This window comes from Microcebus murinus, chromosome 2 (genome assembly GCF_040939455.1).
Source record: "Microcebus murinus isolate Inina chromosome 2, M.murinus_Inina_mat1.0, whole genome shotgun sequence".
Lineage (NCBI taxonomy): Eukaryota > Metazoa > Chordata > Mammalia > Primates > Cheirogaleidae > Microcebus > Microcebus murinus.
Window position 1 is genome coordinate 75,587,505 of NC_134105.1, and position 12,159 is coordinate 75,599,663.

The 12,159-nt window shown below is 48.6% G+C and overlaps 1 protein-coding gene across 1 annotated transcript in view; it reads right to left on the reverse strand.

The window, feature by feature from the left end:
- The window catches only part of ABCA4 (ATP binding cassette subfamily A member 4), a 129,685-nt gene that overhangs the window by 46,685 nt on the left and 70,841 nt on the right, over positions 1 to 12,159 (reverse strand). The window contains exons 18-25 of the mRNA XM_020283187.2: positions 11,396 to 11,485; positions 9,492 to 9,666; positions 7,553 to 7,684; positions 6,466 to 6,605; positions 5,887 to 6,024; positions 4,671 to 4,864; positions 3,494 to 3,578; positions 146 to 351 (exon numbers count right to left, since the gene is read on the reverse strand). Of these exons, the coding sequence (XP_020138776.2) occupies positions 146 to 351; positions 3,494 to 3,578; positions 4,671 to 4,864; positions 5,887 to 6,024; positions 6,466 to 6,605; positions 7,553 to 7,684; positions 9,492 to 9,666; positions 11,396 to 11,485 (1,160 nt within the window). The remainder of the gene's footprint in view (positions 1 to 145; positions 352 to 3,493; positions 3,579 to 4,670; positions 4,865 to 5,886; positions 6,025 to 6,465; positions 6,606 to 7,552; positions 7,685 to 9,491; positions 9,667 to 11,395; positions 11,486 to 12,159) is intronic.

Here is a 12,159-nt window from a genome sequence, read left to right on the forward strand (position 1 = left end):
GTAAGCCAAAAATGAAGATAGGCGCTATGCTGGAGAGGGGAATTGTGGCTTTCTGCTTTTACAAAACTTTGCTCTAAGGTTAGACTTTTGCAAAGAACCGCCTCTTCTGGCGCCTGACAGAAACCAACTCGAATCTCTGCTTTACCTCTTCCAGGGGAGTGTCAGAAATCCCAAAACTGCTGAGCCCCAGGTCAGCCAGAGTCTCCTCCAGCTCTCTGAAAAGGCTGGCATATGCTCTCTGCTTGAAGTTCTTATTTGGGAGAAGAAAGATGAGCTCTTGACCAATGCATTCCACCAGCTTTGCCTCTGGAACATGGTGCAGGACCACATCCATCAGCTCATTCACATCCCCTAAGACAGGAAGAAAGATTGATGCCAACTTTATTTTCCAGAACCTGGAAGACTGCGAGATTGCCCAGGTTTCCATTTTCTTCCATCTCTCATTTGAGTGACCGAGAGTTACTCAGTAGCAACTCTTTCAGAGGACTGGAACTCTGTTAAGTCTGTTTTTCGCAGGTTTGGCCGGGTGATGGGCACTGAGAGGTAGCAAGAGGTCATGCTGGAAACTCAGACTTGTGGGGGGAGGGGGGAAAGGGCATTTATTGAAACCTTAAAATTTGTACCCCCATAATATGCTGAAATAAAAAAAAAATATATATATATATATATATATATAAAAAGAGGGCTCCCCAGTAGCGAGCTGTGCACCCTGGGGGTGCCATTTCCTCCTCTGTTCAATCAAATGTTCTGAACATATTTCCCCTCAGGCAAAATTACATTGGGCAGTTCATACCTGGGCTTCCTCAGCTGCGAAAAGAGGAAAATAACAGTACCCACTTTGTTGTTGTTTGTGAGAATGGGATGAGTCACACACAAAGCGCTTAGAGCAGAGCCTGGCATGTGGGTGAGTGTTAGCTGCTAGTGTTATCATGAACATCATCTCAGGTAAGAAAGCTCTTCCTCGTTGTCGTGGCTCATTCTCATTCACCGCAAACTTAAGGGTTAAGTCAAAGTTGCTTTCACGTTCCGGGCCCAAGCTAGGGAGGACTTGCCCGAGATGCTGACCTGGAACTGGCGCCCGAGCTGCGAGAAGTCCCTGTCCTGAATCACACTCCCATGCCTGGCCTCACTTCTAAGAGGACTGCATCACTTCCCCTGGAATTGCTCCTGCCTCCTCAAACAAAACAAAGCTTGATTCTCAGCTCACAGGAAGTGTAGAACGGGGTTAAGAAGCCATGGAGAGAGGCTGGGGGAAGGGTGGGGAGCGCACGGCGTGTGACACGGAGCATGAGCACTAACGGTGGTTTACCCGCTACACTTACACAGGCAGGATTGGATTTTAGGCGCAAGCACGTATTACTTCAAAACTAAAACTCTAACTTAAAAAACTTCGAAGCACGCACTTGAAGAGACAGTTCGCTCTCACGTTATCGTTATCGTGAGAGGCAGGCCAGAGGGAAAGGGATTCCCGACAATGAAAACAGTTTTCTTAGAGAGAGAGTCAGGGTCGCCCGGTTGGCAATTTTCTTTTTTTATTTTAAAATATGAGCCATGTGGAGAGATTTCAGGGCTTTGAACCCAAATCCTTCTGCTTAGCTGGACTGGAAGGTTCGTTTTATGTCAAATCTGCAAATTGGACTCAATTGTCTTTAGTTGTGGGATGACTTCATTCGGAGGCTGGGGAGTTCTTTATGTGAGGAAGCAGCTCTGCCCTAATAGCTCTCTAGGGGTCACGTTCATTGTTCTCTTAGGAAGGAAATTGAACCCAAAGTCCCTGGATTCCCAGGAATTGTGTCTTAGACGTGTGTCAGCCTTTCCAGAAGTAGCCCTGTAGGTCAGCAGGGCTTTCGGCGTCCGGCAGGGAGGCCCGCGAGTGTGTGTGGGGTGTGGGTGTGTGAGCGAGAAGCCTTCCAAGGCCCTAACTGGGGCTTGCAATGATCTTCTCCCCCTTGTTTGGGGCATAACTACTTCCTGCACTTCCCGCCATTCACAGCATCCCTATTCTATACAAAGAAAACATTTATTTAAAAATAAAGGAATGCTATTCCAAAAAAAAAAAAAAAATCACCCAGCCATGCAGGCCTTTTTTATAACTTTACTTTGGTGAAACAGTAATTAAACATATTAGTATTAATTTTTTTTAAATATAAATTTCTTGACCAAGATTCCTCCTGAAAGGAATCTTCAAAGAACAGGGAGAGACCCACAGCAAGGCACTGGAAAAAGACACAGAAATGTCATCTTTTTTTTTTTTTTTTTAAGACAGAGTCTCACTGTGTTGCCCAGGCTAGAGTGAGTGCTGTGGCGTCAGCCTAGCTCACAGCAACCTCAAACTCCTGGGCTCAAGCGATCCTCCTGCCTCAGCCTCCCAAATAGCTGAAACTACAGGCATGTGCCACCGTGCCCGGCTAATTTTTTTCTATATGTATTAGTTGGCCAATTAATTTCTTTCTATTTATAGTAGAGACGGGGTCTCGCTCTTGCTCAGGCTGGTTTCAAACTCCTGACCTTAAGCAATCCATCCGCCTTGGCCTCCCAGAGTGCTAGGATTACAGGCATGAGCCACCACGCCCAGCTTAGAAATGTCATCCTAAAAAGATGATTTCTATTCCTCACAGGTTCTGTCAGTACACAGAGAGGTTAGAGAGTGAGTGCTGATGGGCATTTCCCCTTAAGTTTTACTCATAGAACATGAATATTGTCTAGTTTTCTTATTCCACCAGATTTCAGTTAGTAAAGTTTTCATATTTAGAAAAAAGTTGTGTCAATAGAAACCTTTTTTTTTCTTTGATGAACAGATACTTTCCCCCCTCCCTTCATTAACCTGGGTTAGTATATAAGTTTAGTTTTGCTCCTGTGTAAGAATTTGTTTCTATAGGATAGCCTTTCTATTGCATCTCTCTGGAGGTAGAGGGGTGGGGGTATCTCTGAGAGCTTCAGTGTACCCTAATTCAAGGGAGAACCACTGGAAAATTGGGAAGCTTGTACCCTAATTCAAGGGAGAACCACTAGAAAATTGCGAAGCTGAGGGGAGAGTCAGGAGTATAACAAGGGTGTATGATATTACCAGACTTGCTGTCCATACTTGCTATCTGACTCTCTCTGAAAGTTTACTATAAGAACTGCGCATAACCATGGTCCCATTAGAGGGCGCCATTGCACACATTTAATGTCTCTTCAGACACTAAGGTCACTTGGAGCCAAGGCAGGAGGACCCCAGGAATGGAGGCTTAATAAGGGTAAGGACATAGAGTGAACAAAGACTGGATTCCTCATTAAAGGGAGGGGGCCCTTAGGTGCCCTTTAGGAATGGAGGAAGAAGGACGAAGAGAAAGGGCTCAAAGAAAAAGATGAACAATCCATGACCTTGGGTCTAAGACGTACACAGTGTTCTCATCGCTCCCATTAAAAAGCATCACAACAGAACACACCCCATGATACTGGGAGATGGTCACCAGACAAGAACCAAGGTATGGCCTGCCCCAGTCCTTACCGTCCAGGACTTGTTCTGGAGTTATGCCATTGACGCAGGCTGGACAGCTGATGGGGAGACCCTTAGACGCACAGGTGCAGGTCGCCTACAACAGACGGACAGCAGTGACTGACAAGATGCACAGCCCTTCACTGACAGCATCTCCCTGATGCGGACTGCTGTCATGCCTGCTGTCTTCGTTTCTCACTGCCAAGTGTGGTCAACACATGTTTTTCTTCACTGTTTAAGCTATTAATTCATCTGAGCGTTTTGAGGGTGTAGCTGCTTGATATTATCCTGGAGAGAGTGTGAGTCAGCCACACAGAGAAGCAGGACCTCAAAGGATCCGTTTGACTTGTCATTAATTACGTGGCAGCTGCAGGTTCTGTCTGTGCAAGACATTTGCTCCTCCCTCCCTGCGCTGCACACTGGGCTGTGGAAACCTACCCAGGACAGGAACACCCAGCAGCAGCTGGACGCTTAAACCAGAGGCATAAATAATGCTGTAGGAATCGTGACAATTTTGAATGCGAGCAAGGCCTGTTTGCAAGGAGCCCAGCGCATATTTAGAATACTTTATCTCATTTATCTTCATATCCCTAAGAAGCAGAAGCATAGGTCATTAATTTCATTTTCCACGTGGAGAGAAAAGAACAATGAGGAATTAAGTAATTTGCCTGGGTAGGATCACACAGTTTGTCCAGTTTCCAGCCCAGACCTAAACCTAGTTCTCTTGACATGCTGAAGTCGTCTCTGCTGGATGGTATTTTTTTGGGATTCATCATTTTTAGGTTATAGCTCCCAAGGAGGCATTTTCTTAGCTTTAACTTACCACTGGAATTCAGGTTTAATTAGGACATGTGAATATTGGAATGAAAAAAAGGAAGCTTAAATAACTACTCTTCTAACAGTCTAACCTTGCAGAATAAGGCACTCGCTTCTGTGCTGCACCAAACCACATGCGAAGTTTGGGATATTGGTGTGTAATCCAGTGAGTAATATTTCAGGTCATTTAAAACTGGTTGTTTCATTTTGGGTAAAGCATTTGCAGGAGGAGGGTTCAGAATGTGTTTATCAGAGTCTCCTGCAAATGGTCCCAGAAACAAAGAAGCTGATTCTGATGGCTAGAACTCAACTGGGCAGAAAGGTCCAGAGTGGCAGCCCAATACTGCGGCCCCTTCCCTGAGCAGACACATACCTCACAGCCTCTCCTTTGGCTCTGCATGTTTTTCATCTTGCGCACCAAGGTTAAGTAGAAGCCGGTGCCAAAGCAGTTCTTCAGGAAGAGCGGGGTGCCCGAGCAGTAGAGCCTTCCCTGGGAAATGATGGCGATGCGGTCCCCGAGGAGGTCTGCCTCGTCCATGTGGTGAGTGGACATGATAATGGTTCTACCTGCAAGGGCAGGGGCCAGGGAATCACCAGGCAGGCCCTAGTTGGTAGAGGAGGTACAGCAACCTCCTGGTCATATGGTTGGGGAAACTGGGAGTTAATAAAAAAAAAAGTGGGGGAGGCTAATTCTGCAGCAAATCCCAGGATATTAGGATAATAAAAACAACAACAGCTGACATTTCATAGCACCCTACGTACTACAAAGCACTGGCACATACAGCATCTCTTCATCTGGCATAGGATCTGACACAAGCAAATCGCTATATATGGGACTCGTTTGTTACTGTTCATTGGCATCTATTGAGTTCCGCGTGTACCTTCTCTGGATCATTAGGCTCTGCATTTATAACCTTTGTAAAGACCTCTCTCTCTCTCTCTCTCTCTCTCTCTCTCTCTCTCTCTCTCTCTCTAACTGGAGACGTCATTAAAAGAAAACAGTACTGAGGATTCCAGGATGGCAAGCCTTCAGGGAGGACACAGGGAAATGCTGTGTGGATAGAATAAGGGGGATCTCTGGTTTGACCGCAGGATTGAACCACACTGTCACTTCTGTGGGTACTCAGCTCTGCCTGCTATGTCTTCTGAATCTGAGCCTCTGTCTGAAAGATGCTGTGGCATCTCGAGGACTTTTGCATCCGCTGCAGTTCCCTGGAGTGCTGGATGCCCAGCAGGTCACCCTCACCCTCCTGAGTGGTCGTCTGACGGCTGTGGAGCTTCTTAGGATGTTTGTAGGTGACCTGGATCCCCTCAATCAGAGGGGAATTTCACCTTGAGTCACACCCATTATTCTAGACAGAGGCCTGCAGGTTGAGAGAACTTTCTAGAATATTTTGGGAAATAGGCTACCTCATCACTGATGAGGCTTTAACTGGAACATAAGTTCACCCAAGTCACTGATAAAGCCCATCCGAGTGTAGGTTCAGCAGGTACTGTACTGGACTGTCAGGTGTGAGAGAGTACAAACCACAGGTACCACAGGTTCCACAGCCTCAGGGGGAGCCCAGGCCCTCAGCAGCGGCCATTACCTGAGCGGTATTTCAGGAGAAGGTCCCAGATTGAGCGTCTTGAGTAGGGGTCCACCCCAGAGGTGGGCTCATCGAGAACAACCACCTTGGCATCTCCCACAAAGGCAATGGCGACAGATAGCTTCCTCTGCATGCCACCTAGAAGCACACAGAGGACGGGTCATAAGGCCGTGCAGGGTGTGGAGGAGGTGGGCCCTGGGCTAGTGACATAAAGGGGTGTCTTAAGTCCAGCAGCAGTCTGATGCTGCCTCCTTAGCTGTTTATACAGTGTTCAAAGCCCTAGAGGTGTGTAGGCTTTGTAAACACAGAAGAGGCAACCCTTGCCTCCTGGGATCAGACCATTTGATGACTGTACTACATGTTAGTTCAAACACGTAAACCTCAGAACAAATAAAGCTCAGGCTGCTATAAGACATTGTCCCACATGGGAAATGATCCAGAGGTGGGTGCTCTCAGATTCTCAGAGTAACTTCACAAAAGTGTTCCAGCTCTTAGGAGCTCTCCTGTCATAAAGCCTCCCCAGTGCACTGGGAGCAATGACTGCCCTCTGTGACCCTGTCTCTTTCCAACCCCGAGCACCTGATAGGTCCTGAGCTTCTTCATTCCTCTTGTGGTGGAGGCCGGTGTCCTCTAACATGGCCTCCATCTCCAGCTGGGCCTCCTCCCACGACCTGCCCTTCAGCTGGGCATAGAACAGGATGTGTTCAGCCACGGTGAGGCTGTGGGGATGGGATGGGGAGAAAAGCGATGAGCTCAGCAGTTCCACTTCTAGTAATTTATCTTACAGAAGTAATTAAAGATGAGTACAAAGATACGACAATCAAGACGCTCCTCATGGTGTTGTTTATGATACAAAAACAGAATAAATGGACCCTGCCTAAACAATTAACAAGAGAGGATGGCTTAAGTAGTTTGTTCATACAATGGAATAGTATGTAAACATTAAATGCTATAGAAGATCCGTAACGACATGAAAAGACGCTCATGATACCTTAGGTCTAAAAACAGTAATCACATTTTTTAAAATGGCAGGTTACAAAATTGTAGGTATAATTTTATTATCCTTTTTATTTTAAAGTATATATCTCTATACATACATAGGAGAAAGTTCTGAAATATTATATATCAAGGTATTAACAGTGGTTATCTCTGTGTAGTAAAATTATAGGTGACTTTTATTTTTTTTTTTTGTTTATCTATATTTCCTTCCCTCCTCCTTCCCTCTCTCTCTTCCCTTCCTTTCACAATGACTATAGTTTCTTAGATAAGTAATAAAATATATATTAATTAGAAAAAAGCAACTGAAAAGTCCCCTAAAAAGTTGATCTTTGGTGCCATGGCTTAAAATGGGGACAGGAACAACGGTTGTCCTCTCTCTGGCCCTGAGAGGAAGGACGTCAGGGCTGAGCAAGGGGCCCAGAGCCGGCCACTCTCTCTGGGAGGAGACAGCATCATTCTTCTGAGGGCGAGACCTCAGCTCCGAGCACCAGACGCACAGTCCCATGTTCTGCAAGTAGCACAAAGGACCTTAAACATGGGAGAAGAACACAAGAGTGTCGCCACCTGTGCCCAGGCCTGGCGCCCTGAGCTGGGCTCTGGAGAAGCGTGCTGGGAGACAGAGGTGAGGGTAGGGGACGAGGAGGGTCTCAGTTCCTGTTTTACTTACTGGTGGAACAGGATGTTGTGCTGCGGACACATGCCGAGGCTCTGTCGGATTGCATCCAGGCTGGTTTCGATGTCCTTTCCCCCAATGAGCACAGTCCCGGATGTCGGCGGCAACAGACCCGTCAGGATGGACCTGCCGAACACAGGAGTCAGCGGCCCATAGGAATGTGCCTTGGAGAGCAGCCCCCACACCAGGGTCAGTGAAGACAATCTCAGTGATTCCCGCCCATGGCTGTGAATCGAACCCAAACCATCGCTAGCGGTGGGACCAACAGTCTCCCATACAGGGCTCAGCCCCAGTGCGTACTCCCTGGCCCTGATGTGGAGGCCTGCGTCAGCCCTTCCTCTGCCTCTACTTATCTCCTGGTGCTCCCAGGCAAGCACTGAGGGGCCTCTGTGATCCCCTGCAGCCACAAGTGGCCCCAACTGCGCCATCGCACAGCCTGGTGCTAGGGGGGCTCAACGCTCTGCCTGCCCGTGAGCAGACGTGGTATTGAAAAGCCAGGTGTCCCTGTTGCAAAGCCAGAGTAAGGTTTTGATGGTGGCGAGAAGCCCAAGCACACTCAGGCACTCAATGTGCATTTGTTGCCTGATTGACTGAAGGAAGCTAAGCATGAGAAGTGCCAACAATATCAGCTTTGGAACCAGGACATAAGAAGCCCAATAGCAGTGTTGGGCTTTTTTTGGTAAAATGGGAAATATGACTCCTACCTCCTTGGGTTGCTGTGAGGATCAAATGAGTTGTTACATGTAAAGCACTTAGTGCCAGCATAAAGTAAAACTCAAAACGATTATTGCTGTTATTAATAAACACTGTGTATCAACCCCGGGGCGGGAGGGGGGAGCTGCATTCCAGCGGCGGGTGACGTCATGCGCTTGCAGCTGTGGAGCTGCGATGCTGGACAGGCTTCAGCTCCCTGACCACATCCGTTACCAAGGACAGAAACCAGAGGGATCCAGGGCGCCACACCCAGCTCCGTCCTGACTTCTGATACAATCTCAGCCTATCTGAACTTGTCCTTAGAAGCTGAAATCCCAGCTGATGAACCACTAGAGGGAAACAGAACCAAATAGAATGGCACCAGCCCCGCATTCCATTCACACCGAACCGCCCTAGAGAGCATTCCAGCGCAGGGTGTACACTCTGCTGTTCCTTCCTGGGGCTCTGCAAGAGGCCCAAGGACTTGAAGACTGTGTGTCACATGGCTCACGGTCCCCTGAGAGGTCTGCACCAGCTGCTCCCTGGGAAAGCTTGGCGGGCCGTGTCCTCCTCTCAGCAGATGGCGCTCAGGGCCTTAGATAAGCGTGGGGAGCTGCCTGAGCAGAGGTCCCCATCGTCCCTGACTGTGGCCTTTAGTTGCCAGGCTGTTGCCCGACACGCCCCTCTAGACACTGCATCCTTTTCACTTTCTCCAGAAGTACTACCGATCCTCGTCGGGGGCCCCACGCCGATGCAGCCTGCGTGATAATTGCTAGAAGGAATGCTCCGTGAGAACAAGGAGTTCTCTGTAGGCCCCATGCATGTGATGACTTTCTCACCACCACGGACGGTAGTGACGCTGCAGAGCCTGAACATGGGGGAGGGGACCCAAGGGGCTAAAAAGAGGCAATTGTGGGGCCTGTTTCTTGCCCCCATGGAACCGTTACCACGTGGTATCCTCAGGAGACTCACTTCAACTCCGAATGTCCACTTCCCGGCACACAAAGTGGGCGGTAGGCTTACTCCCCCTCCCTCTTGGGCTTCTTGTGAAGATCAAATAAAGCAAATACGTGAGTGAGCTTTGAATACTGTCGTGTGCTTTACGAATTCTTGGGGCCACAGATAGCTCATTTTGTCACTAAAATTTTGGGGAAAGAGTAGACCACAGGTGATTGGGAAAGAATAAGCCAGGAAGTGACACGGTCCTGTGGCCATATAGCCTCTCAGCCGGAAGACTCACAAGGTGGTGGTTTTCCCTGCTCCGTTGTGACCGAGGAACGCGGTGATCTGGTTCTCGTAGAAGGTGATGTTAAGACGGTCCACGGCTGGCCGGCCGTAGGGCTCAAACATCTTCACCAGGTTCTTCACACATACCCCAGGAACCAACCCTGGAAGCTCACGTTCAAAGAAGGAGTCTTGGAGGATAAAAAATGAACATGATGTAGATACGATGCCTTAATATACACAATTCCCAAGGTTCTTTCCTTAGATACTTGTCTTCTGCCTATACCTTCACCTGCCCCCATGGCTTCAGCTATGACCTTTGTGAGGAAGACTGCAGAATAATAATGGTTATAATAATGTGGGACATTTATTTAGCACTTACTATGTGCCACGCACTGTTTCAACTGCTTTACATGAATCACCTCACCACACCCTTATGACAGCCCTATGGGGTAGATATTATTATGCTCATTTCCATAGCAGAGGAAACCTAAGGCACAGAGACACCAAGTGTCCTGTCAGGGTCACACAGCTCATGAGTGGCAGGTTGGGATTCGAACCCAGAGCCCTTATTTGTCATAGTGCACTTATGGTCTACGGGGAGAGTTAGCCTGATGCCTAATCCCAGTCCCAACCCTTCTTTCCTGCAGTCTGCAGGGCATTTTCTCAGGCATCTCTGGGGGCAGCTCAGGCTCCTCATCTTCTTCCCCAAACAGCGTTTTCCTTCAGACTCTCCCATGTCCTTTCCTGGAACCACCATCCTCCTAGTCACCTTGGCTTGAATCTTTGAGTCCACTTGGACTAAAGCTTCTTGCTCTTCAGAGCTCCAGAGTTTTCCAGTGAGCTGGGTAGGACAGTCCACTTCTCCTCATCACTGTCCCTCAAGCCCAGCCCCCCTTCCTCCCACACCCCCTCCAGTGAAGACCCTCATCGTGTGGTCTGACCTCCAGTCTCTCCCTGCTTCATTTCAGTTCACCCTGTACAGCACAACTTAATCTGTCATCTTGACATTGCATTTGCTCCCCTGGAGGGAAAAATCCCATTGCTGTGCCTCCTGGCCTGGCCTGTAACTGAGATGGAACCAGTCCCCAGTCCCTCGTCCCCTGACTTCAGCCTTGTCATTCCACTCTGGGAGGAGGGTCTTCCCAGAGGCACCGGTGACTGCAGTCTACCTCTGTGAGGAGCTGCACATCTGATCTCAGTCTTGTGAAATGTCACCTGGGGCGGGCGGGACCCCGTCATGCAATGTCACACAGAGTCCAGAGGCTGTGCTGCCTCTCTAAACCTAGAGCATTTTAACATCTGCAGAGAAATGTGTACACTTAGGGAATGAAAAACCTTGGGAGAAATACAGAACTGATTCAAGAGAGAAGGCAAGGGCTGCAAAAGCCAGGGAAACAACACTTGTAAGCCTAGCCCATCAGTTCAGGAATTATTAGGTAACTTCCACTGTCAGGAAGGGCTTTTGATGGTTTGAATGAATGGGCTTCTACCACGAGTGTAGTGTAGTCCGCTCCACTAGACTCTCTTTCCCCTTGTACACAGAAGCATTTATTTTTGTCTTTCCTTATAGCTCATATCCGCTCTAAGTCCCAGTGACCCAAGTTATTGTTCTTGCTAAATCCTCGGAAGTCAGCACATTTGTGCAACTCACTTGGGATTTGCCTAACAAGGGCACAAATACGCTACATACTTGGGATTTGCTTTCTCCAGGAAATATGCGCTAATGTCTGGGCTGGACCATTCATTCTGCACACGTGCAGCTGGACCCCTGGGAAGGGATCGGGTTTAACACTCGTCAACAGAGAGTCAGTGTCCTGGGCTTCATTTCGCCCTGGTCAGGAGGCGTTTTGCTCTGGCCTTTGCAGCATTCAGAGCCCTTTCCTTGCCTCTGCTACGTGTTCTCTAATTGGGTTTTACCACGCATTCCTTCTGGGTGTTCCGGATCCTCCATTTCCTCTGTTATGGGTTCTGTCTTTTCCAGGGCTCGCTCTTCTCTGGTCGAACACCCTGAACCAACCAGAAGCCAGTGTTACTGTCCCGGTGAGAGCTGAGAATCAGTAAAGACAGGAAAGGGTGGGGAGGAGTGGGGGGAGCAAGCGGGTTCCCTGCGCAGCAGGAAGACACAAGGCCCTCGAAAGGCCAGGCCAGCAGTCCCCCGGGGACCTGCGTCTCTGTGCGACACAGTCCCTGACCTGCTGGGGGCTGGGAAGTACTCAAGCCTGATTGTGCAATCTTTGCTAAGCCCAGAGGGAGTTTTGTAACAAGAGCTTCATACTTAGAGAGTTTCACCTCAACCTCTTCATATGCCAGGAGGTCCCCACAATATCAGAAATTATGATTTTTTTTTTTTTTTTTGAGACAGAGTCTCACTTTGTTGTCCAGGCTAGAGTGAGTGCCATGGCGTCAGCCTAGCTCACAGCAACCTCAAACTCCTGGGCTCGAGTGATCCTTCTGCCTCAGCCTCCCAAGTAGCTGGGACTACAGGCATGTGCCACCATGCCCGGCTAATTTTTTTTTATATATATATCAGTTGGCCAATTAATTTCTTTCTATTTATAGTAGAGACGGGGTCTCGCTCTTGCTCAGGCTGGTTTTGAACTCCTGACCTTGAGCAATCCGCCCGCCTCAGCCTCCCAAGAGCTAGGATTACAGGCGTGAGCCACAGCGCCCGGCCCAGAAAT